This window comes from Peromyscus maniculatus, chromosome 18 (assembly GCF_049852395.1).
Source record: "Peromyscus maniculatus bairdii isolate BWxNUB_F1_BW_parent chromosome 18, HU_Pman_BW_mat_3.1, whole genome shotgun sequence".
In the NCBI taxonomy this organism is placed as follows: Eukaryota; Metazoa; Chordata; class Mammalia; order Rodentia; family Cricetidae; genus Peromyscus; species Peromyscus maniculatus.
Window position 1 is genome coordinate 2219854 of NC_134869.1, and position 25654 is coordinate 2245507.

The 25654-nt window shown below is 40.7% G+C and overlaps 1 protein-coding gene and 1 pseudogene across 3 annotated transcripts; one reads left to right on the forward strand and one right to left on the reverse strand.

Annotated features, from left to right (window-relative positions):
• Positions 1-931: 931 nt before the first annotated feature.
• Positions 932-19175, reverse strand: Tmem263 (transmembrane protein 263). Of its 2 annotated transcripts, none has more exons than XM_006986967.4 (3): positions 18892-19175; positions 11042-11108; positions 932-3638 (listed from the first exon to the last, which is right to left on the reverse strand). In XM_006986967.4, exons 2-3 carry the CDS (start codon positions 11100-11102, stop codon positions 3352-3354), a joined length of 348 nt encoding a protein of 115 aa, XP_006987029.1. In that variant the 5' UTR covers positions 11103-11108; positions 18892-19175; the 3' UTR covers positions 932-3351. The 2 variants fall into 2 exon arrangements, with proteins under 2 accessions (XP_006987029.1, XP_076410569.1); XM_076554454.1 differs by lacking the exon at positions 18892-19175 and adding an exon at positions 17905-17923.
• A 202-nt stretch (positions 19176-19377) lies between these two features.
• LOC102921560 (four and a half LIM domains protein 1 pseudogene) lies at positions 19378-25026 on the forward strand (annotated as a pseudogene). The gene is made up of 2 exons (XR_013045772.1): positions 19378-19786; positions 23116-25026. The product of XR_013045772.1 is annotated as a four and a half LIM domains protein 1 pseudogene (transcript).
• The last annotated feature ends 628 nt before the right edge of the window (positions 25027-25654 follow it).

Below are 25654 nucleotides of genomic sequence, written 5' to 3' on the forward strand. Positions count from 1 at the left end.
GGAAAGGGCAATCACTGTTGACCTTATCCACAGTGACTGGTGGGGCAGGGAAGCAAGAAGGCTGTGTGGAGAGGGTTGATAGGGATGGAGAGGAGGGGTCAGGACACAGACCAGTCAGCAAAGCGTTTGGGACATGAGAACTAAGTTAGTTTTGATTCTGAGAACTCATATAAAAAATGCCAATGTGATGACACTCACTTGTAATCCCAGCTCTGGAGAAGTGGCATGGGATCCCTGCCGCAGTAATCTAGGTTGTCCCCCAACAATATACAGTAGAACAGTGCTCCCTAGGTGTAACTCACTGCACTCACACTTGAGTGTGCCTAAGCATAACCCACCAAAGTTGTTCAAGTCTTGGCCTACCCTGCAGAGACTGAGCAAACTGAGATGACAAAACCTAGACACTCCGTTTTCAGTCTTAGTTGATTAAATCCTAGTTGAATTCTACTGTTCTGTCTGCATCCAAATACCATGTTTGTAAAGCATCACCCAAAACATTGGCTATAGCAATTCCTGAACTGCCATGTAACTGGAAGTTTTAAGAAGATCCTGTTCACAAACTGCCTTTATTTCTGTAGGTCTTTAGGAAACATTCCATCTTTGCAGATCATAGTCCTTTATTATCAGATTCATGTGTTCTTTCCCATCCCTTTAATACAAAAAAAAAAAAAAAACAAAAAACGCATTATTCAATCAGCTATTTTCATCTGACATTTCACTAAGTACAGTATTCATATGCCAACATTATTAAATCAGTTATTCAAGTGGATCACACAAATTTATCTTCACTGTGCCGAAACCCACTCAAAAAAGAAGCTGAATAACAGACACTTCCAGATGTACACAACACCCATAGTTTCTGAAGTGAGCTAGTCCTGTTTAACAGGTCACACTGCTAGTCTACGTCAATAAACTGGAAGAGACCTAAGTATACAGAGGTACACATCATCAAATGGCAAGTTTATTTCAGTTAGAACACAGCTAACTGGACGCCTGTACAGTTAGTTCTCTGCTATTGTAGAATTGTACTTTAGCATTTAAGACAATTGAGAAAATTTACCAGGTGGCTTTTCTGTAGCAGAAATTAACTATAGCCATTTCCTCAAGTGATTTTTAAAGACAAGCAAAGTTGAAAATAAATATGCAAGCATATATAAACTAAGTCTACACTTAGACAAATTCAAGTACAAAGCACAGCAGAGCCTTTAAGTTAGAAATACAAACCAACAATGAATCAATAATTTCTAAATAGCAGGAATCAAGTTCTCCAATACCATTATTTAGATCATTGAGAATGGGTCTATTAATTTTGGAATTTAAAAAAATACCATTTGTTAAGATATTCCACCAGATGTACCAACAAATGTCTCAATTATATTGCATGAACTAAATGGCCATTTAATTCCTTCTAAATTTCACTCCTCAGTGATTTTAAATTTTGTGTAAGCATAAAGGTTCCAGAACATTTATAGATTTGATTGCAAGTCCTGCTGTTATTTATGAATGCTTTTAAAATTTCTATTTTTATCCAGTTGTTGATCCACATTACTATAGAATAGTCTTAAGAGTCACAAACATTTAAAACCTGCATGTTAGGGTGACGTTCTCAGGGACACTAGGTCTTGACTTCTTTGTGTCAAGGCACCACTCCCGTCCTCTCTCCAGGGAGTTAGAAAGGGCAGAATGGAGACAGAGTTCTAGTTTTAGGTATAAAGAAAATTAAGATTTTTTTCAGACTTAGATTATAAGATAAATGCCAAACATAATGTCAGTTATTAAATTTTCACGAAACTGAACACTAAAACAAAAAGAAATGAACTTTTGAGTTATGTTCTATGAGAATAAATGAGCTATGATGACACATTAAGACACAACACACTTACCATCCATATCAAAAATACGTCAACTCCCTATCTGAAACTGGCTTGAAAAATGGTATGTCTGCATCTGCTTTGAAGGGTTATAAGAGAACATATCTTAAAAGCATGAATAAATTTCACTGCAGATGCAGCTCAGTTGGTACAATACTGGTCTAACATGCATGTAGCCCTGGGTTCCATCCCCAACACCACATAAACCAAGCATGGTGTTTCATGCATGCCTGTAGTCCCAGCACTTGGGAAGTGAAGGCAAGAGGATTAGTAGCTCAAGGTTTTCCTCAGCTACATAGCCAGTTCAAGACCAGTCTAGGCTACAGAAGATCCCATCTCAAAAACAAACAAACAAAAAAAAAACTCTATATAAGTCACTGAAAGCACTTATGTATTTTTTTTTATTCAAAGCCAATGTATGGAGCCCATCTCATTCATTTAAAGAGTCAATCCTCATGTATTTGTGGTTGCTTTTATTATATTTTTAAAGGAACTGCTACTAATAATTTAAGACATCCTAAAGACAGAATATGCATGAAGGATTATCTTAGAGGCTTCAGATAATTATAAGAACTTAAAAATTAATACTTGTTCCTTCTTAATATAAAACTCTTCCCACACAGCTTTTGATCAGCTAAGAAATGTTCCATAGGCACTGTGGGGTGTATTAATGATGGGACCATGAACCCAACTAAAGCATATGTTCGATGTTCACTACTGACAACAGCTAACAAGCACTATCTTACCCACTGACACCAGGAAACGCCTTTACCTCAAGTCAATACTCCTGAGATTCTTAAGAGGGAAAACTAGTTTTACAACCTTTAAAAGAATTCACTGATAATTATATGAACTGCACATATTTAAGGTATTAGAAAAGATGTTTTCTTTTGTAAGGCATCAATGATTAAACAAATAAAATGTTTATCTAACAAAAAACAATTAACACTATCATAAAACCTTTTATCTTCTAAACTTTTGAATTCCTGCTACTTTTCTGCCAGCTTAAATAAGAATGCCTCTTGGCCTAAACCACTATAGTTATAAAAAACTAAGACATCTGAAACTATTAGGCACATCAAAGGTACAGTTTATGTAGTTCAAGAGTCCCTTTGTAAGGGTCATATGAGTTACCTGGCACACTGTACACATGGAACTGTAAAGTCATCTACTAAGTTGAACTTTCACATTTTTAGTCAAACTGAAAGACTGAGAGCAAATATTTAAACATACCATATCTTCAGTTACAACTGAGTAAGTGTAACATTTTACCAGATAGAAAGCTGAACTTAAGTATGAGAAGCCTCCATACACTGGGATGGTATTGGTCTCTTCTTGTTTTAGATGAAGCCAGCCATCGATACTTTCAACACAGCAGGTTAGCGGTTGACTTGGCTGTAGTCTGTCCTTGAGCAGTTCAATGCCACTGGCATCATATGCTGTGGAGAGCAAGTGTGCAAGTGTGCAAGTGTACCTCATCTTAGTCAGACTTGTCCTTCTTCTTTCCTGATAAGGGCACTTTGTTTACAACAGCAGAACCAACAGCTGTCACACCTCCAGCCACAGCAGACACGCCTCCTTTCACCAGCCCTATTCCCATGGAAGGCACAGTTGTAACAGCTGTTTTGGTCACCTCCAGACTCTTTCCACCAATCCAAGCCACACCACCAATGGTGGCGCCAACAGCTCCCTTTGTAACACTGAAGATACCTCCAGTCACACGAGACAACATGCCTGGCTGCTGCTGTGGGTGATCTTTCATCGACCCTAATGAGAGAAAATAGTATGATGATTAAAAACAAGTCTTTCTAAGAACAGTACAAACCATTAAGTAACCTTCCTTACAACCAGGAGCTTCATCTGATAAGGTCCACTATCTTGAGTGAACAGTAAGGAGCCCTTGCCTAAGTACTGCTGCAGAAGTTTTATATTATACCTTGGTCCAAAGCTAAATCTTTTGAAGCAAGGTCTCGATAATATAGCCCTTGCTTTCCTCAAACTCACAATTTTCCTACTTCTGCCTCACAAAGACTGAGATTATAGGCATGCACCAGCACACTTAGTGTTGTGTAGCAATTTCCTCACAGATTAAAATCTTCTATTTTGGAAGGAAGCTGGTTAAGACCCAGAATATTTTACTAAAAGGGAGATGAAATATTCCATTCTGCATAGAAGCTCTTTAAGCTCAAAAAGTAAACAAATCAAAACAGCTTCAGGAAGTTCCTGAAACTGACCAGATTCACTAAGACCCTCCCTCCCCAAGCATATATAAAAAGTAAGGACTGCTGAGAGACATTCAGACAAGCTGAGGTGCCTGGAAGAAGCACAGAGCAACTTAGAACACTCTCCAACCTGTTGATCTACCTTTAGGCTATATAATATGCTCTAGGTTTCCATCCTCTGTGAGCTGTCACTCACACTGGAGTGGACTTTGTTGGTGTAACTGTCTTTGAATCATTTCTACTCCTATAAGTAACCCCAATTAAACTCACTGGTTCACCAAGTTGGACTTTGGTCTATCAGTGGTTCCCTATTGAGAGTGAGTAAACATATGTCCATATGTACCCTGAAATAGTATCACACAGCATGTGTGGCTCAGTGCTAAGTCTTGTCTATAACAAGAAATACTGTAGAGACTAAAGCGCTTTCTACAATATAATCCTATACTAAAAGATATATTTTAAATATCTCCCTGATTTACAGTTATGTTAATAAAATTTTATTTTAAAAAGTATGAAAAAATGAAAATATAAACATATATATCCTTCAATTTCTTATGCAGGATTCAATCAATAACTAACAAAATAATCATTTTCATATAATGTGGGTCTCAAGATTCTCTGGGGATCACTAAGGTCTTTGGGGGAGGGGACACATGGTAAAAAAAAAAAACCTCTTTCAAAATAGTATTAAGATGGCATTGTCTTTTCACTTCATTCTCTCATAAATCTATAGCTGAGAGTTCCAGAAACTAGGAACACAACAGAGACTGATTGCAGAAGCAGCTGCAAGAATGCTGTCTGTCTTCTATCACTCCAAACGGTAAAGAGATTTACAAAAATATACAAAGATTATCACTTAGGTAACAAATTCTTACTTGAAAGTTCTAAAATTGAGCTTTTCTAAGACACAAAGCATAAGTTCATCTTAAGGCTTTTTTTTTTTCATTGCTTTACATTCTAACTGGGAAAATCTTACTGATTATTCTAAATAGTGCATCAGGCAGGAAATAGCCCCCAGATTTAACAATTGGAACTACATGAAATTAAAGGTTATTGCATAGTACAAGAAACAATCAGAAGGGCAAACAGCTTATGGAACAAGAGAACATCTTTGCCAGCTGTACAACAGACAGAGAACTAATACCCAGATTTTATTTTCTTAAAATACAAAAATCATAGACATAAAAAGCAATAGCCAATCAAAGCATTTTATGCCCTTAGCCCTCTGGAAAATGAAATTAAAACTACTGTGAGATACCATTTCACCCAAGTAAGAATGGCTATCATCAAAACTAATAAGGCCAGATGCAGTGGCGCATGCCTTTAATCTCAGCACTCAGGAGGCTGAAGCAGGCAGATATATACTGTGTAATCTTTTTTTGTTTTTCTAAATACTTATTTTTCACATTAACACGCAAAGTATCATTATGGCATTTGCAAGCAAAATCGGTTCTGATTTCCCCCATCAACATACAAAGCTCCCAACCAGTCAGGGTTACATAGAGAACCTGTATCAAAACAAGCAAACAAAAATAAAAAACTAATAGCTGATGTTGGTGAGGATTTGAGGAAAGAGAAACCCCTGCTAACTGCTTGAAGGAATGCAAACCAGTACAGCCATTATGGAATAGTATGGAGGGCTCTCAAAAACTTAAAAATAAAACTATCATATGACCCAGTTATGCCATTCCTGGGCATATACCAAAGATAACATACCATACCACAGAGCTGCTTGCACATTCATATTCATTGCTGCTTTATCTACAACAGCCAAGAAACAGAACTACCCTAGATGCCCATCAAGAGATATTGAAAATGTGGTGCATATATACAGTGGAATTATATTCAGCTATAAAAAGTGAAATTACAAAATGTGCAGGAATGTGAATGGAGTTGGAAAGTATTATATTAAGTGAGGGGACCCAAACTCAGAAAGAAGTAACTGTATGTTCTCTTTCATATTTAGATCCTAGCTTATATGTGTATATTCAAGTAGGAGGAAATGCAGATAAAACCTAAAAATCTAAAAAGGAAATCAAAAGAGGGCAAAAAAAGATGCTGAGGAAAAAGAGGACATGAAGGCAAAGGGATACATGTGACCGGAAAAACAGAAAGGAGACAGAAAAAAGGAGGTGAGAAACGGGGAATGGGAAATGAGCTAAAGCAAATTTTGCTCGAAAATGCCATGATACTTGTATGTTAAATATGGAAAATGAGTATTTAAAAATGAACAAAATATTACACGGGTGTAAGATACAGCCATTGATAAATTTGTTTTTAAAATTCAAATATTAAAACTACTGAGCATAATACATTTTAAATTTTTAAATGGTTAAAAATAAAGGATGTTGTAGGATGTTTTTGCTCTTTTGGGGGACCCTCCACCCAGTTCCCAAATAAATCACACATGGAGGTTTATTCTTAGTTATAAATACTTGGCCTTAGCTTGGCTTGTTGCTAGCCAGCTTTTCTTAAATTATCCTGTCTACCTTTTGCCTCTGGACTTTTTCCTTTTCTTACTTCTGTGTATCTTACTTTCATTCTTACTCTGAGGCTGGCTGGGTGGCTGAACCCTGGTGTCCTCCTTCTCTCACTCCTAGATCTCCTCCCAGATTTCTCCTATTAATCCTCTCTGCCTGCCAGCCTCGCCTATCCTTTCTCCTGTCTTACTATTGGCCACTCGGTTCTTTATTAGACCACCAGGTGTTTTAGACACTATCACAGCTTCATAGAGTTAAACAAACGCAACAAAACAAAAGTAACACACCTTAAAATAATATTCCCCAACATTTCCTCCTTTTTGTCTAAATAAGAAAGATTTTAACTTTAACATAGTAAAACTATACACAACAAAAACAGTTGTCAAGTAACAATTAATTTACAATATTCAGTTCACTTACATTTAGCACATTCAGAGGAAATAATGCATTATCTACCCTATCTTAGTGAATCCAAAGTTTTACGCCTAATTTACTCTCTATCATAACTAAGGAAAACTGCAAGTATAACTATCTAGTCTTCAACTCCATCAAAGACCCAGAAAGAGGGATTATCTAACAAAAGAGACATTTGGCTGCCTGGACAGTCACACTAAATTCCTCTGCAACATTGGTGCATCCATCTTCAGCCTACAGGCCCACAGTATCTGGCAAACTTTTCAATGAAGCAGGAAATTTGAAAGACTCCCCCAACTATGTTGGCACAGTTTGTCAGTCCCTTTCCTCTGTGTCCTGTTGAATGTCTGGCAGTTCCTTCTGTGAATCAGGAATGCTGAAGGACCATCCTGCCTTGTTTTGGCAAAGTTCAGCAGTCACTTTCCTGTGGGTCCTGTACGTTCAGTTTATACAACACACTGTTCAGCAATCCAGGCAAGAGCAGCTTCTTGCCCAAATGGCTAGTCTTGCCACATTGAAAGCAAACGCCACAAGGAGTTTCTTCATTGCCCATCATCTTTGAAGTAAATTGGTGCTGCCAGGAACAGATGTGTCTCATTGTTATAAGAAGTCCTAAGTTAACTAAATATTTTAAATGCCATATTCTGTAGGTCTCTGAAAGGTTTGAAGACCATCTATCAAAAATATATCTCTATATGATCTGGAAGGCATACCTAACATATCTATAATTTTGATTGTTATAAATGACTAACCACTAACCTATGATTCCTGATTATCCTATACAGTTTATAACAATAGCTTTCAAAAACTAGAACTTCACCCTGCATTTCCAAATGAACTGCATAGGTACAATACCTCAAACAAAAATAGAAACATACATGTGTTATAACAAAAATAACCTTAAATTTTTATCAATACACAGAAATCCTTGAAACAAGAATAGAAACATATACACAGTCTTTAAATTTGTATCAATATTCTATATTCCCCTAAATGATAGCAAACATCCATAACCCACCAAATAACCAAAAACCACTCATAACCCCCAACTCTTGGGAATGTGGGCATAGTTTTCTCTAGACTGCTTCCTGCTGTCTATGGGCAAAACAGCTTTAGGGTTCCAGGGAGAAAATTTGAGATAATGACCAAGTCCTGGGAAGACCAGCTAGAACCTTTGTTGATAGATACCACCTGTCAAGGTTCAGGAGGCCTCCCCTGGTCACACCTGATTATTATTATTATTATTATTATTATTATTATTATTATTATTATTATCCACAGTCTCCTGTGGGGACAAAACTCCAAAGCATTTTTTATTTTCATTTGAAAAACACATTTTTTGACTCTTTTTAAAGTTAAGATAGCCCTAAAGTATCTAGATTGGTTCAGTTTTGTAGTCCTACTCACAATCCCATGTCTGTCAGCAGCTGTCATTTGCTCAACAACATTCAAAAAATTCAAAATCAACACAATAACATACAGGATCCAGACTCCCTGTTATTTCCCATCTCTACATGTCTTTTTCTTTTTTATTATTTTATTTCTCTATTTAAAGACTTTATTTTTAAACTATTCATTTTTTTTTTCTATGGCTATACCCTTTTTCTTTTATTAAGCCTACACACTTTGTTAAACACACTGTAACCTGTTTAGAAACTTTTCTTTTTCCTCCTGGACCTCTTTTAGCCTTTTTTACCACATGAACAAACTTTAAACTGCTAAGCAGCATGGACCTCTGCCTGCGGCTTTGGCAGCTGACTCCACCTACTTCTTGGGGTCAGGAAAGTCAAGCCTAAAGCTCAAAACCAGGTCGAAGGTTTGTCTGACCAGGAACTGCATTCAACCTTCTTAGAGTTCTAGAATGCTGATGCTTGCACTGTAGCAGGCATTTTTACTTAGATTTTTGTTTTTACTTAAGATATAAGCTGCTCAAGGGCTTGCCAGCAGGCAGAAACTCTTAAAGGAGCCATATCTTTTTTTTTTTTTTTTTTTTTAAAGCTTTCTCAGGTACTATGGAAATTCAAGCCCCACATTGGGTGCCAAAATGTTGTCTGTTTTTGCTCTTTTTGGGAACCCACCACCCAACTCCCAAATAAATCACACACAGAGGCTTATTCTTAATTATAAATGCCTGGCCTTGACTTTACTTATTTCTGGCAAGCTTTCCTTAACTTTAAATTAGCCCATCTATCTTTTGCCTCTGGGCTTTTCCCATTCTCTTACTTCTGTAAGTCTTACTCTTACCCTGTGGCTTCCCGTGTAGCTGAGTGGTTGGCCCCTGAGGTCCTCCTCCTTCTCCCTCCAAGATTTCTCCTTCTATTTATCCTCTCTGCCTGTCAACCCCACCTATTTCTCTCTTCTGTCTCACTATTGGCAGTTCAGCTCTTTATTAGACCATCAGGTGTTTTACACAGGCACAGTAACACAGCTTCACGGAATTAAATAAATGCAACATAAACAAAAGTAACACACCTTAAAATAATATTCTACAACAAAAGGACTTAAGATAAAGTTAAGCACTTGAATATATTAGTTATAAAATTTTATTAAATCCTGAAAAATAAAGCAAGGAGCTCTGTGTCATCAGACATGCCTGTAATTAGTGTACTGAGGAGGCATGAGGACCTCAGTGTAACGTTAACCCAGGCTACATGTTAACCCAGGCTACATAAGATAACCCTGTTTCAAAAAATAAGTATGTTTAACTTTATTATAATATACAATCTTTTCCTGAAGATGAGGATAAGGGAATAGTGGCACATACTTGTCAGATAGAAACCCTGTCTCCAAAAGACAACAAAAGAGGTGTTTTGTTTTGTTTTTCTTTTTTTGAGATAGGGTCTCACTATGTAGCCCTGGCTGTCCTGGAACTCACTATGTAGACCAGGCTGGCCTTGAATTCAGAGATATGCCTGCTTCTCCCTCCCAAGTCCTGGGATTAAAGGCATGCACCATGACACCTGGTTAATAAGCTTTTAAAAACCAAAACACAGAAATAGAAAACATACATTCAAAAAATATATATCTGTAAATTATGTATTAAACATATACAAATTATTCTTTTAAAAAAAAAAAGCAAAAAATTGAGTTAATAATTTTCAGGTTATTTTTCCACTAAACTAAATTAAAACAATTAGATAAGATAGTTCCTCTGTGTATGCGGGCAGGGGGAGAGGTCTCACTATGTAGCCAAACTTAGACTTGATACCTCTGGCTTCTGCCTCACAGTGCTGGAATTGCATGTGTGAGCCGCCGTGGAGGACAAGTGTGTCCACCTTCTCTGAGGCTTACCTACAAAAATTTTATGTTATTTTTAAATTTTGGAGGTCTTTTGTTTTTATATCTTCCCAGAAATTTGATTTGTGCTTAACACTGTGGGAAGAAAATGCAATACCTAGAGTTAGGACATCTAGCCTAGGGGCCACATGCAGCCCTAAGGAGGCTGTTGTTTATGTTAAGCTTAGAAAGTCTATACCAAAAACATGAGTGAAATATGACTACAGGCATTTTCTGTACAGAGTCAGGACATTGAGGGACAGGAGGTAAACAGTGTTTCCAAAGCTTTTAGAAGCTAGTATGAGAGTAATTCATGTTACAATTTTCAAGCTAAAATAGTTTGATTTAGAAAGACAAATTAAGCAGAGCCCAAGATCATATATGAACATAGAGAGGTATCAATTATAATGTAATGAACAATAGGAATTTTTAAAATCTCAAGTCTTGGATTAGGTGTAGTTGTGGGCAGGACATCAAAAATAAACAGTCCATCCTGTATGTCCCACACCTTTGTAAATGAAGATGTTTTTGCTTGTGAAATGGTCTTAAAATAAAAGTGCAACAAAAAAATGAACCTTAAATAATGGAAATTGTCTTTACCCCCCAAGGTCTGTGCTTTCTTATTAAAGACTAATTTATTTCAATTATTTTTGGACCGTGTTTATTGACCATAGATAAAAAGTCTATGATTCTTTATATTTAATTTTTTTAAATAAATGATCATAGCTTTAATTTACCAGTACATTCCTTCCATTCTTAGTGTCAGGCACATGCTTACCTTCTGGTGGTTCATCACTAAGATAAGATGGAATTTCTTGATTTTTATCTGCCTGATTCATGATCACCTATAAAACAAAACATATTTCAGAATAAGACTACTACTTCTCACATGCTGTATTAAATTAACTTAAGCAATTTTATTTAGATAGAGAACATTTTTAAATACCTACCACAAAAGTACCTCATCCTATCTCCTATTTCAAACTGTGGAGTTTACAAAGGACTTGAAATTACACCAACAGACAATAGGAATTTTATCAGAAACACTAACAAAGAGCAGCAGCAATGATACAAGTTTTCCTTTGTTTTCTTTTTTTTTTTCTTTTTTTTCTTTTTTTTCTTTTTTTTGGTTTTTCGAGACAGGGTTTCTCTGTGCAGCTTTGCACCTTTTCCTGGAACTCACTTGGTAGCCCAGGCTGGCCTCGAACTCACAGAGATCCGCCTGGCTCTGCCTCCCGAGTGCTGGGATTAAAGGCATGCACCACCACCGCCCGGCATCCTTTGTTGTTTTTACTGTGGAACTTCAACTGAAAATTGCTAGTGAAAGAGAGCTGGACAATAATAAAAATTGGAAAAATAAGATCTCTCTCTATACAGATAAATACCTAGTGTGAGTCAGCAAGACTTGAATGTTTTTTGTTTTTCTTAGAGTTATATACAGAAGTAATGACAAGCCGGGCAGTGGTGGCACACGCCTGTAATCCCAGCACTGAGGAGGCAGAGGCAGGTGGATCTCTGTGAGTTCGAGGTCAGCCTGGACTACAGAGCTAGTTAGTCCAGGACAGACTCCAAAGCTATAGGGAAACCCCGTCTCGAAAAACCAAAAAAAATAAAAATTAAAAAAAAAAAAAAGAAGAAGAAGAAGTAGTGACAGAATTGAAAAACCTGTGGAAAAATAAACTATGATTAATTCTAAGTAAAGGTATGAAAGAACTTTAAGAACTAATAAGCTGTGCTAGGATGAAGAAACTATGGTTAGAATTCCTTTTCCCAATTCCTTCATAATCTGAAAATATCTGTTTTTTTGGTGGTTGTTGTTGTTTTTAAATGAACATGACTAAGTAAAGGCAAGACAAGATTGGCCTAAAATTGTTCTTTATAATATCCTATCTTGCTTGGAGAGAAAATAAGGACTGATTCCAGCAGTCAACTAAGTATTCGTCCTGTGTCTCTACAGCTACAGTCAACTAAGTGTTCATCCTGTGTCTCTAAGGACTAAGTTATTATGTCTATGCATAAACAAGGATACTGTGAGGAGGCCAGGCTGAGGGTTCAGTCAGTCAAGTGCTTACACAGAAGCATTGAGGACCTGAGTTCTGAGTCCCAATACCCACTTTAAAGAAAAAAATTAAAAGCTGGGCACATGCTTACTCAGAAGTGATGGGAGACCATGTCTCGAAAAAAGTAAGGTGGAGAACTAACTGAAGAACACAGCAAACACTGACCTCTGGCCTCTACATACACACACATACTTGTGCTTGCATACCTGTAGCAGGCCATCAAACACACACAAACATGTACACACCAACACAAAATGAAGAATTTTAAGACAATGTGAAAAGAACAATGAACTTTAGAACACTGATTAATAAGTAGTGATTAAGCTACACAATGTCCAAGGTACAAAGGGCAATCAATCCCTGCCATAGTGAAACAGTCACACTAGTTGGGGAGGATAATATATGAATACTATAGTGTATGTCAAACGGTGCTAAATGTTCCAGAAGTGGAGGAATGGAACAGACAGAAAGGGGTGTTCTAAATGGATCATCTGTGAAGGCTTCATTCCAGGTGTGTCCCCCAAAGGTAAGATATCAGGTATTTGGATGAAGAGTCCTCAAGCACAACAAAAGCAAGAGACAGGGCCTGAGGTGAAAGCCTATCAGGAGCAGCAAGTAGCAAGAGCTAGTGGAGCATCACGATACTACATCAAAGGGCGACAGACATGAAACCAAAGATGGGGTCCAGGGCATACAGGCCCCTGACGGCAGGGGTAGAAACTGGCTTTTAGCCAAGTCAGGTGGAACGTCAATAAGATGCACTGAACAGAATAATGAGGTGTTCTGAATTACTTTTATTAAAACAGGTGTGGTGGTTCAGGCCTGTATTCATAGCACTCAGGACGTTAAGGCCAAAAGACCAGGAGGAATTCAAGGCAATCCTTAGCTACCCAGCTATGCCCTACCAAAAAGAAAGAAAGGAACAAACAAACAAACAAACAAACAAACAACCCTTCTGAACTGTGGAAAGCACAAAGAGCAGGAAAGCACAAGCAGTTGCACAAAGACCTGTACACTCTATTTCAGTAACTCATGCCAAAATACAGCAAAATGGTGGCCTGGGTATGGGAAGCAGAGCAGACTGTAGAAAGCAGAGACTTTCCACGGTAATTTCAGTTTCATGTGTTATATCTTGCTATGGCTTTACAACCTAAATCCTAAAACAGACTTCTGTGGGCCTAAAATCCAACAACACAGATCATGTGATTGATAAACATCTTCTAGTTGCTCTGGTCAAAGTCCTCAAGACACTTAGTAGCAGCACTTGATCTGGTCTGATTTGTGAATTTAGCACATCATTTCATATGATTAAAAATAGTAATAATATAATCTTGTACAAAAATAAAACAAAACAAAACAAAAGAGTATCACTTGGTACATTACTCCAAGATGAAATTCCTGACTAACTTGACTTAATTAGAAAACTCCCACAAACTAGAAAGCTATATTTATTTTCATTTGTATCTATAATCATGGTAAGAACATAACAAATTTTATAGCATAATGTTCAAGACTCTAGCATTAGAAAACTTAAGTCTGAATCCCAACTGATATAAAATATATGGCAAAGGAAAAAATAAGAGATTTAAAATAGTAACTAAGATATTCCAGTCCTAACCCTAAAATGAGAATTTAACACACAAATCTATATAAATATACCTATATACATAGAAATATGTGGCTAACTGACTGATGGTCAACAGATCAATAGAAGCTATAATAATCTATACAGAAATTTGAAAATTACATGCAAACATACATCTTATTTCTTTTTTCTTTTTAGGCAGAGTCTCCTATGTAGCTCAAGCTAACCTGAAACTCAAATCCTGCCTCACAAGTGCTGGGATCACAGGAATATGCCACCACCCCCAGGTTCATCTTACGTATTTTAGCTGTAATTCAAAAATATGTGTGAATGTGATTCCAACTGTATTCATTTCAAAAGTGTCCCTATCTCATAAATCCCTACATTTTCCTCCTACTAGAGAACATTACATTTTCCTCCTACTAGAGAACACTTTTAAAAAAAATTATTTTTCATATTTTATCTATGTGTATCTTACATCCAATATAGAATATAGAATATCACCACATATAGATCATAGTTGCTTTATAATAGCCTACAGACATGAACATTAATATAAACATGAACTGATTTCATCCATCTGTGGATAGGCAATGAGCAATCACGTGCAGAATAACAATGCCAGATCTGTGCTTTAAAAAACTAGCTAAGAGTTCTTGTCCATAACCAGGTGAGAAGTCTCTGCTACAAGTTTCCAATACCATTAATTCTGCCATGCTTTTCTTGCTATTATATACCCTACAAATCCTTGAGCCAAACTAAACTCCTCCTCCCTTAAAAAAAAAAAGCCACTAGCTAAAATCTTTAACACATCTAAGGAAACACCAGCAGACTGAATAGACACCCTACAGAAAATACATCATATAGAGGCTTAATGTCCAGAATCTATAAATAAAGTTAAACACCGAAAGAACAAATAATATAATCAATAAGTGGGCAAGTGAACTAACCAATTTCCAATATATGCATTAAAACGTACTCAACATCCTTAGCCATCAAGGAAATGCTAATCAAAACTGTAGATTCCCTCTTACCCCAATCAGCATAGCTATAATCAAGAAAACAAAAAACAAATGCTTTCAGGATTAGGAGAGACTAATGGGATCCTTGTATAAATATCTCCTTATAAGATCTCTAGGCAAGCACTCTCTTCTACTCTATCATTTTTATTTTACTGATTTCCTCATAGCTTTTATTATCACTTAATATATATTTAAGTGTATCCCTATTAGAATGTAAACTCGTGAGAACAAAGGTTTGGGTTTTGTTCACTACTTCCTCTTCAGATCTTTCATGTCTAACATAGTCAAATACTTGAATTTTTGTATAAAGCCAACTTAGGTATTAATACAAGCTTACGGGAAAGAGCTAGGTTTCTAGTATGAGCAACCAAGTATGCAGAAATGATAATGAAGACAGGATATATTAGAAAAGAAACCATTTCATCAAAAGATGAAGGACTTCTGAACAAGTTGTGTTGGAACATCCACAGGAAGTTTTATGAGATACCTTCAGGGAATCCACAGAAGACATTCATTAGGCAATTGTACTTAAGAAGCTGAGCTAATCTGAGACAAGCTGATTTAGACAATGGCATTGTTAAGTGATAACCATCTATAGAGGGTACTTGATGTGATCACAATAATGAGTGGTGAGAATGGACTTAGAGCCTGCATTAGACTGTATTTAAGAGCCATCTGAAGAAGAGAATTTATCAAAACAACCCTTCAAATGAATAGACAGTATTCACTGAATAGTTAATATAGCTTCATAGAGGGCAAGAAAGGAATTTATAAGATTCCTAAAAACTTAATGCAGGCATTAAAATAATTTATCAGGATCAAATGCTGGAGGGAAGTGTTAATTATCAGAGATTAGTATAGAAGATACTATCAAATGATAATGCTCACAAAGACTGAGTCCTGAAGTTTTAACTATGATTGAAGTAGGAAGCCAGGTGTTCTGCAACCCCTGGAGACGGAAGCAGGACTACCATGAATGTGAGGCCAGCCTGGCTACAGTGAGCTCCAAACCAGCCAGAACTAGAAAACAAGACTGCATCTCAAAAAGAAAGAAATATATAAAAGTTACCTGTTACCATCCAATCCCCTGGAACAGGAGTCACAGCTGATTGTGAGCCTCTGTGTGGGTGCTAGAGGTTGAACCCCCAGTCCTCTAGAAGAGCAGCCAGTTCTTTCAACCACTGAGCCATCTCTCCAGCCCCCCAAATTATTGATTTCTATACAAGCCATTCTGTTCTGAACTCACTGAGTTGTTGGTTTAACATACACTTGAACCCTATGTACTGCGTCCTGTTATGCATTTAGACACACACAGGTACTACTCTAACCCAGAACTAACTAACTCACATGGGAATACACTTTCCAAGCAATTACCACTTTGATCATTGCTTAAGAAACAAAATATAGTATCTGTTTTTTAGGAGCTCATGATGCATACAAGTTAATAATGCATACAAGTGTCTAGTTATAAAAGAGGGCAGTGATGACAACAGCCTTTAGATCAAAGCAAATGATTTATTTTATAAACATAATCAGTTCCATCTTTTGGTCCTGACATGAACAAACCATTATAACATCAACTATATGAACTTCTTTACTACAGACATGACAGCAGATTCAGCAGCAGAAAACTTTAATGGGAAAGGGATAATTCTTATCTAGTACAAAATACTACAGCAGCTGGCAAATATATTGAGCAAATATCAATACCACTATTCCCTGGAGAGTAGTTTATTCCAATAATAGAAACAAGTAACCAAACACCTGTTCGAAACGTTTTCCTCTGTTGTGTTTGGGGGGGTTTTTTAAGAAAAATAAAATCACTTGTGAAGAAATGTTATTTGTGAGTTTCAGTAACGTTTTATATAAAACAGGTATTTTGAAAAGCCTGTGAGTATAATCCTCTAAAGTCACACAAGTTAACCGTATAAAGCTCAACTACAAAATACAGTGTGCAACACTTTACCTTCAAAGTCACTTCAAAACATGTTACACAAGTAAAGTAACAGTCTTGCTATATAAGAAAAAGACTGAGCTAGGCATGGTGGCTCACACCCATAATCGCAGCTCTCATGAAGCTATAGTAAGACCACCTCTAGCTAGGCCAGCTAGCTACATGGTAAGGTCTAGACCAGCCTAGGCTATAGAGTGAGAGCCTATTTAGGAGAGAGGGAGGGAGGGGAGGAGGGGAGGAAGGGGAGGAGGAGGGAGGGGAGGAGGGAAGGAAGGAGAGGAGGAGGAGGGAGGGAATTCTGCATGTGCTCTACCGAAACTGCCACATCCTCACTCTTGCCAACTAACTTTGAGGAGTTTCTAAATTACACATACACTAACAAGCAGTGTACAAGAGACACCACCTTCTGTGGCTAACAATACTGACCACCGCCTGTATACAGAGTGGCTCCTGCCAACTAAGTTAACAGCAAATGGATAGAGGAAAGGCAAGAGTTTGTCAAGTAAGAAAAATGTATCAGTGAAAGTTTTAAAATCACACATAAAGAGACAAATAACAATGTAGTCTCAAAATAGAAAATTTTAAGTGTTGTCCTTAAACGAAACATGACATAGGATTAAAATATTCTGCCAAGCCAGAAAACCAGTACATCAGTCATCCTCACTAAAATACACTTCATTGCTTCAATAGACACTGGCACCCCTACTTTGTGCCAGAGCTTGTTGAGACAATGAATGAACATACACACAGAGACTCTGCTCCTAACTGTATGTAATCTGATGCAACACCATCAGGAAGTAGGCAAAGAGCAAAAAAACTCAAGGATGGAAACAGGAAAGTTAAGATTTTCCCAGAAATAATTTTAAAAAAATCAAATACTTGTGAGTGTATTTTGCTAATGTAAAAATCATTTAAGCTATAAATGCTATAACAAAGACCAAAAAAGTGAAAATAAAAAATGAAAGCATATCTATATGACTTTATTAAACACTGCTAAAGCAGGAGTGGAAACACACTTACCTGTGATAGCCCTTGAGGGCAACAACTAGTAGACGTTTTAAACCCTAACAAATAGCAGATACAAATAACCACAATGTTCCTTTTGGATTAGCAGTGTTCACAAAGACAATATCAAATAAGATTCCACTTCCTAGTCTAGGTGTTCCTCACTCTTCCCAGAAGCCTATTCTCCCCCTCACTGATCCACCTTTAGCCTTTAGGCACAAGCCTTTTTTTTTCTTTAGCGGAGGGAGTGACGTGGCAGGAGAGGCAGAAAATGACCCTAGAGGCTAGCGCTGACTTGGGCACCTCCTTCCTCCTCTCCTTCGCTGTCCACTCAGCACACCCTAGTTCCTGCAGAATCCCCAATGTAAAACGAGTTGGAGAGAGACATCCAATTTGATCCGGAGCTTCCACTCCGGGGCCAGTCTAGAAGCTGCGTGTGCCCGGCAGGCTCGGTTTTGGATTAAGCCTGGGGTGGGCAGCGACTACACTGACGGGTGCTCCTGGACTCACCACGTCGTTCCCTGACACTGCCGGCGCCCCCTCCATCCCCACACCTGCGGGTTTAGAGCCGGCGTGGGAGGGGAGTTCCCAATTTAGGACGAGCGGCGGGAATCTCCGCTGGGAGCCCTGGACTCGAACCCGCCCGGCCCGTTTATCAACAGGTCACAAGTTAAGTGGGGCGCGGAAGCGGGCTCCTTCTCGGACGCCCCCACCTCGTCCTCCTCGTCCACGCCAGCCTGACCCAGGTCAGACCGAGGCTTCCAGGAGCGAGTCCCCCACCTCCCAACACCGCGTCCGCGAACTCACGGCCCCAACCGGGGTGACCCGGCCGCACAACCTCCATCCAACGACGCCCCCCTCCCCCTTCCCGCCCAGTGCCCCCCAAAAAGGCCAGGCTGGGGCGGCCAGGCCCGGGGGCGCGCAGGGGAGGTGCAGACGGGCTAACGGAAAGGAGCCGGAGGGCGGCCAGCCAGGCCCGCGCCCCCGACCCCCGACACTCACCGCGGGGTCGGGGCCGGAGGAGCGGCCGGGCGGAGGGAGGGAGGGAGCGGCGGCGGCGGCGGCACCGACGACTGCAGCGGCGGCCGGGGCAGCAGGGGCCGTGACGCGGTCCGTCCGGGGCGGCTGCACGATCCGGATGCTTCTCCTCCTCCTCCTCCTCCTCCTCGGGGCTCCGGAGCCAGGCGCAAGGCTGGGTCCCGGGCGGCGGCGGCGGCGGCGGCGGCGGCGGCCTCCGGCTGCGGACGTGGCGCCTGACGCGACCCGCCCCCTCCGCAGCCTCCGGAGCTCCCGCCCCCTCCCGCGCCGCGGGTTCCTCCGCGCACGCGCGCTGGGCGCCCCCGGCCCCCCCCCCTCCCCCCCCGCGTCCCGCGCCCACCGGTCGCTCGGCGCGCGCAGCCCTCCCAGCAGCCCCCGGCCCGCCTGCGCGCGCCTCCTCCTCCGCCGGGGGGGGGGCGGGGGGGACGGGAGGTCTCCCCGCCCCCCTCCGCCCCGGCGTCCAATCAGAGCGGGCGAGGGGCGCGCGGGCGGCCCCGGCCGGCCCGAGCCTGCGGGCGCGAGGGGAGAAACGGTTATGGGGGTTTAGAGCCGCTCCCCGGCCAGCAGAGTGCCCCTCTCAGCTTCGCCCCCGGGGCGCCATCCTTTAGCGGCTGCCCTAAGGGAGCGCCGGGCGGGGCCTCTGTCAGCGCTGCAGGCAGCCCGGGGGACGGGGCACCGGGAGAGGCGAGGCCTTGCTGCACAGTGTGAGCTGCGTGGTCCCCTGGTCCCCTCGCTCTTGCCCGTCCCGCAGCCCCGGGGCTTGGGGGTTAAACATCTGCCAGGCTCGCGCCCTCATCACACAGCGCTTCGGGAGGTGCCAAGGCCTTGCAGGGGGCCTTGAGCTTGGGTGACGGAAAAGGTTGGTTCTTGGTGGCGAGACGTGAGCTGGAAGGGAGAAAAACTGCCCCGTGTCCCTCCTAACCAGGGCTCCTTCGGGGTCCTGGGACGGAGGCCGCCCAAGAGGATGCAGTCTGGGGAGTCCTGCAAGTCCAGCCCTGCCTCGGCTGTGGTGGGGAGCGGACACTGTACTAGCCGACTATGAGGCTGTTTGGGGGAGCACAGGAGATAGGTCGCTAAAAGGCTGCTGGACTGGCTAAATGCTGTTAGCTTTTCCTTGAACACGTTTAAGACAAGACAGTAAACGCACTTGAAGCTTTTTGAGAGGATAAGAAGACATGGTGGATGTAAAGGGGCTTTATAAACTGTGAAGTCTTTCCAAGATGTGAGATTTATCATTTCACGACCTAATTAGCAAGTGGAAAAAAACCAGGGTGCAGGACTTCAGTTTTTAAACGAAAGTAGTCCGCATGGTGTAACTGGAGAGTAAGTGTTGACAGGACTCAGAAAAAGGTCTGCTAAGAAAAAAATCCTGAGAGGGAGCTAACTTTCCTCTGGTTCTTAAATAGAATGGACTAGAGTATGACTTAATCGTTATCAAATTAGCGAATTAAATCCATTTAGATCACTGTGCTGAAATTACGATAATCTTGTTTTACAGAACTTAGTGTATGATTAGGAGAGTCTGAACTGTGGTGTTTACTGAACATTATCTTTTACTGTCACAGAATCCTGAGTTAATAGGATTTTAATAGGTGACTTTCAAGATTGAAAATTACAATGTGCAAAATTACACTTTATAGGCCGGGCGGTGGTGGCGCACGCCTTTAATCCCAGCACTCGGGAGGCAGAGGCAGGCGTATCTCTGTGAGTTCGAGGCCAGCCTGGGCTATCAAGTGAGTTCCAGGAAAGGCTCAAAGCTACACAAGAGAAACCCTGTCTCGAAAAACCAAAAAAAAAAAAAAATTAAAAAAAAAATTACACTTTATAACTTTCTTCCCAAAGTTGACTTATGGTTTTGCTAGTTATTAAGGCTATAATTCAAAGCAATGATTCCCTCTATTTCATAAACTAATGAAGATACCAGGGAGCTTTTGGTTCCTTCTGAAACTATAACTATAGGTAATCCTGTATTTCTTAGAAATCTGACCCCAGTCATTTCTTACTGCCTCAGCCTCCTTTTATCTATAAAAATGAATAGCATCGGCCGGGCGATAGTGACACACCTTTAATCCCAGCACTCAGGAGGCAGAGCCAGGTGGATCTCTTTGAGTTCGAGGCCAGCCTGGTCTACAGAGCAAGCTCTAGGACAGGCACCAAAACTACATGGAGAAACCCTGTCTTGAAAAACCAGAAAAAAAAAGAAAAAAAAGAATAGCATCTCATTCAGTTCTTACCTACTCCTGTCTATAGAATATCTATGAAGATCTTGATGAGATTGTTTCTATCTTTTTTCGAGACAGGGTTTCTCTGTGTAGCTTTGCGCCTTTCCTGGAACTCGCTTTGGAGACCAGGCTGGCCTCGAACTCACAGAGATCCACCTGCCTCTGCCTCCCGAGTGCTGGGATTAAAGGCGTGCGCCACCACCGCCCGGTCGAGATTGTTTCTATCTTGATTTCAGATACCTTGATGCAACCAGAAGAAGCCCCAGTGAAATCAGACCCTATTTATTTTATATCCTGATCTCCATTGTAGTTTTGTTGTTGTTTGTTTGTTGAGACTGGGTTTCTCTGTGTAGCCATGACTGTCCTGGAACCTGCTTTGTAGACCAGGCTGGCCTTGAACTCAGAGACCTGCCTCTGCCTCCCCAGTGCTGGGATTAAAGGCGTGCACCACACCCAGCACCATTGTAGTTCTTCAACTTATTCTGTAATATCTTTATTTCTAGATAGTATTTTGAAAAAAAAGTCTTCAAATGAGTTCTTAAGGGAGTAACTTAAAGCAAAATTTTCAACACATTATAAATTATAGCTGAGCTTATGACTCAATTTAGAGCACTTGCCTAGTATGCCCCACTGCACCACCACCACCTAAAAAAAGTAAACTAGCTTAAGTGGCTGAGTTTTACTCTAATTGGTTACATTCAGAGAGTTATTTACCTTATTGAGACACTGGAGGAATAACAAGTGACATTACTTAACAGGGTGGGGTAGTTCAAAATGTTAAAACCAGAAAGTAGCAAGACAGAAGTCAGAACTGTGAAAGCAGACGTAAGTCATTTAGATGCCAAGAGCACTGAAGTTGAAAAGGGGGTCCAGCCTTCCACCCCGTGTGAACCTGGTCCAGTTCTTTGCACTCTGCTCCTGTGTTGAGCTCCCATCACCTCACAATGTTTCCATTGGACTTTAAATTACTCAGTGGAAGGGCAACTTTTTTTTTTTTTCTGAGATAGGGTTTCTCTGTACAACTCTGGCTGTCGTAGAACTAGCTCTATAGACCAGGCTGGCCTTGAACTCACAAAGATATGCCTGCCTCTGCCTCCCAAGGGCTGGGGTTAAAGCCGTGTGGCACCACAGCCCAGCAGCAACACACTTTTTGTTTCCTGTGTAATACATTCTTTTGGTGTTTTGAGATTAACTGAATGATAGCAGCTTTGAATAGGTTACCATCCAATGTAAATAATAATGCTTTCCTATTCTCACCTTCTTTCTGGTGTCCTGGCACAATTACTGAAACTATTCTTTGTTTTTCTTTCCCCTGACTCACTATCCCTTCTAATTTGTGATTTGACATGAGCTGTTAGGTTTTGTTATCTCATTTCTGTCAATAATGAGGCAGACACTTCTGTACTCATAAAGAAACAGAAGCAGATCTGTTAATTTAGTCTATCTTTACAACTGTTGAAGATAAAATTCTGTAATCCAATTTTGTGACCTCAACCCAAGTTCTTAACCATCATATTCTTGTTTTAAGATGAGATCTCTATCGCTTCTGGGCCTTTTGGCTAAGATCAAGTGTAGGATGAGATCTCTATATAAGCCAGGCTGGCCTCAAACTTTTGATCTTTCTAAGTGCTGGGCTTAAGGTAAGCCACTACATTCAAATTTAACCAGTATATGCTGAGAGGAAAGCAGTCCCTGAAATCTAGCAAATGTGCCAGTGCTATCAAGAAGGCTGTAATGTTGGTAGGAGCTGGCCTGACATAACTAAACCTTGGCATTTTCTAGTTAAAAAACCTCAATCAGTAATGGTCAAAACAGAAATAAGACCACTTTCTAATACTTGAACAAAAGTATGACTACTGTCCAGGTCACCAAATAGAAGACACAAAGTGAGAATGACAAACTAGTAAGCGGCTGTTGTTTCTTCACTGCTTACAGTTTTACTCACTCTAGCCTTTCCTCTTTATAGGTAACATTTATGAAGATAACGAATCATACAATCATCCCTGCTTTGTCACAAAAGTAAGGCAAGAAGGTTCTACTTCCTTAAACCCTCCTTCAGAACATCTAACTCAATCCTAAATCTAAATAGCCCTGCTTTACGTCCTATGACTTAGATGCCATCTGACTCACTGTGATATGTGTTCTCCATTTCTCTGATGAGTGATAATCTCAACCTGTCCAGCTTGCAGGAATTCTTGGTAGTCTTTGGCTAAAGTACACTGGCAATTCTCTGTGTTATCTGTACCAACTATTTCTATGGAGTGGAAAACATGCTCTGAGGTAAAAGAGTAGTGGAACTGGGAAGAGTGGTCCTAGAAGACAGCCCAAGCCCTCTTCCTTTTGTACAGCCTGATCAGCTACTGCAAATCCTAGCTTCATATCCACCACCCAGTGGACAGCCTTTACAGCTGCATGGGCCAGCATCTCCAGGCGCGGCCCATCCCGAACACATCCTGTTCTTGGCACATCCAGTGTGAGGTCCCCCCAGCTATAAGGCACCATGTCTGAGAGGCTCAACTGCCACTACTGCCAGGATTCCTTGCAGGGGAAGAAGTATGTGCAGAAGGATGGTAAGAACTGCTGCCTGGAGTGCTTTGACAAGCACTGTGCTAATACTTGTGAGCAATGCCGCAAGCCCATAAGTGCAGATTCCAAAGAGGTGCATTATAAGAACCGCTACTGGCACAACACCTGCTTCATTTGCAACAAGTGCCATCAGCCCTTGGCCAGTGAGACCTTTGTGACCTGGAATGACAAGATCCTGTGCAACAATTGTGCCACTCATGTGGCCATCCCCAAATGCAAAGGGTGCCAAAAGGATATTGTGGCAGGAGATGAGAATGTGGAGTACAAGGGCACCATCTGGCATAAAAACTGCTTCACCTGCAACAACTGCAAGCAAATCATTGGAACCCAAAGTTTCTTCCCTGTAGAGCAGGAGTTCTACTGTGTGGCTTGCCATGAAGCTAAGTTTGCCAAGCATTGTGTGAAATGCAACAAGCCCATTACATCCGGAGGAATCAGTTACCAGGATCAGCCCTGGCATGCTTCGTGCTTTGTATGTGTTTCCTGCTCTAAGGAGCTGAGTGGGCAGCGTTTCACTGCTGTAGATAACCAGTATTATTGTGTGGATTGCTACAAGAACTTTGTGGCCAAGAAGTGTGCTGGATGCAAGAACCCCATCACTGGGTTTGGTAAAGGCTCCAATGTGGTAACCCATGAAGAACATTCCTGGCATGACTTCTGCTTCAACTGCAAAAGCTGCTCTGCAAATCTGGCCAACAAGCGTTTTGTATTTCATGAGCAGCAGGTGTATTGTCCTGAGTGTGCCAAAAAGCTAACGACTTGACAAGGGCTCCTATCCTGTAACATGGCATTTGAACCATGATCTGTGTTCTTACTCTCTCTGCCCTGCACCAACATAGGGGAACAGTGGGCTTTCACCTCTATCAAGTTGCTCCTCTGTCTTTTCTTACATTTCACAGTATTATTCAGCTAAGGGCACAAGTGATCATATTAGGACTCAACATAGAACAACCTTGCAGCAAAAGTAATTTCTCTGTTGCTGCAATGGAAAAACAAAAACTTACTCTTCTACATGTTTCTTATAGATCAGAAAAGTAACCATGTAGCCACATGATTTAAGCAAGAAGCATCAGCAATAAAGCCTCCCCTGAGACGTTCCAGGCTCAGTTAGGATCCACTGTGTAGTCACACAACATGCAAGAGGTGTAGCCAATTGCTCCAACTCACTGCTTACCCTCTTCTGTGAACAGAAAAAGAACTTTCCAGAATGCATGGTTTAACTTCCTCATCAAAACTTTTGTGTTTTCACATTACATGAATTTCCAGAAAATAAACATTTTGAGCCAGGTGATGGTGGTGCACACCTTTATCCCAGTACTGGGGAGGCAGAGGCAGGTGGATCTCTAAGTTTGAGGCCAGCCTGGGCTACAGAGACAGTTCCAGGACAGCCAAAGCTGTTACAGAGAAACCCTTGAAAAAAAGACAAGCATTTTGAATTTAGCTGTAATTCTCAGCTGACTTTTTCCACATTCCACATACTGACTTTCTTCTGCATGTTTCTTATATATCACAAAAGTGCTAACCATGTAGTGATTAGGGACATGGAAATCAAAGCGATGGTGAGGGGTTAAAGAGATGGCTCGTTTGATATTTGCTTGCCATGCAAACATGAACACTCCTGTAAAAAGCTGTCTAGCACTAGAAGATAAAGGACAGCTGTATTGGTGGTGTGCTTTTGTGACCCCAGGGCTGGCATCTCGGAGACAGGCAGATCCCTAGGGCTCATTGACTAACCAACCTAACCAATCAGTGAAGAACAATCCAGGAAGATGCCAGAAGTAGATCTGTGTCCTCTGCATGTGTATATTTGCATACACTCACACATACATGCCCCTCAGTGAAAATCTACTTGGTTAATTTTTTTAGTCTAAATACCATTAATGGAGAGAAGCCAAAACACTTAATGGAAATGTAGACTT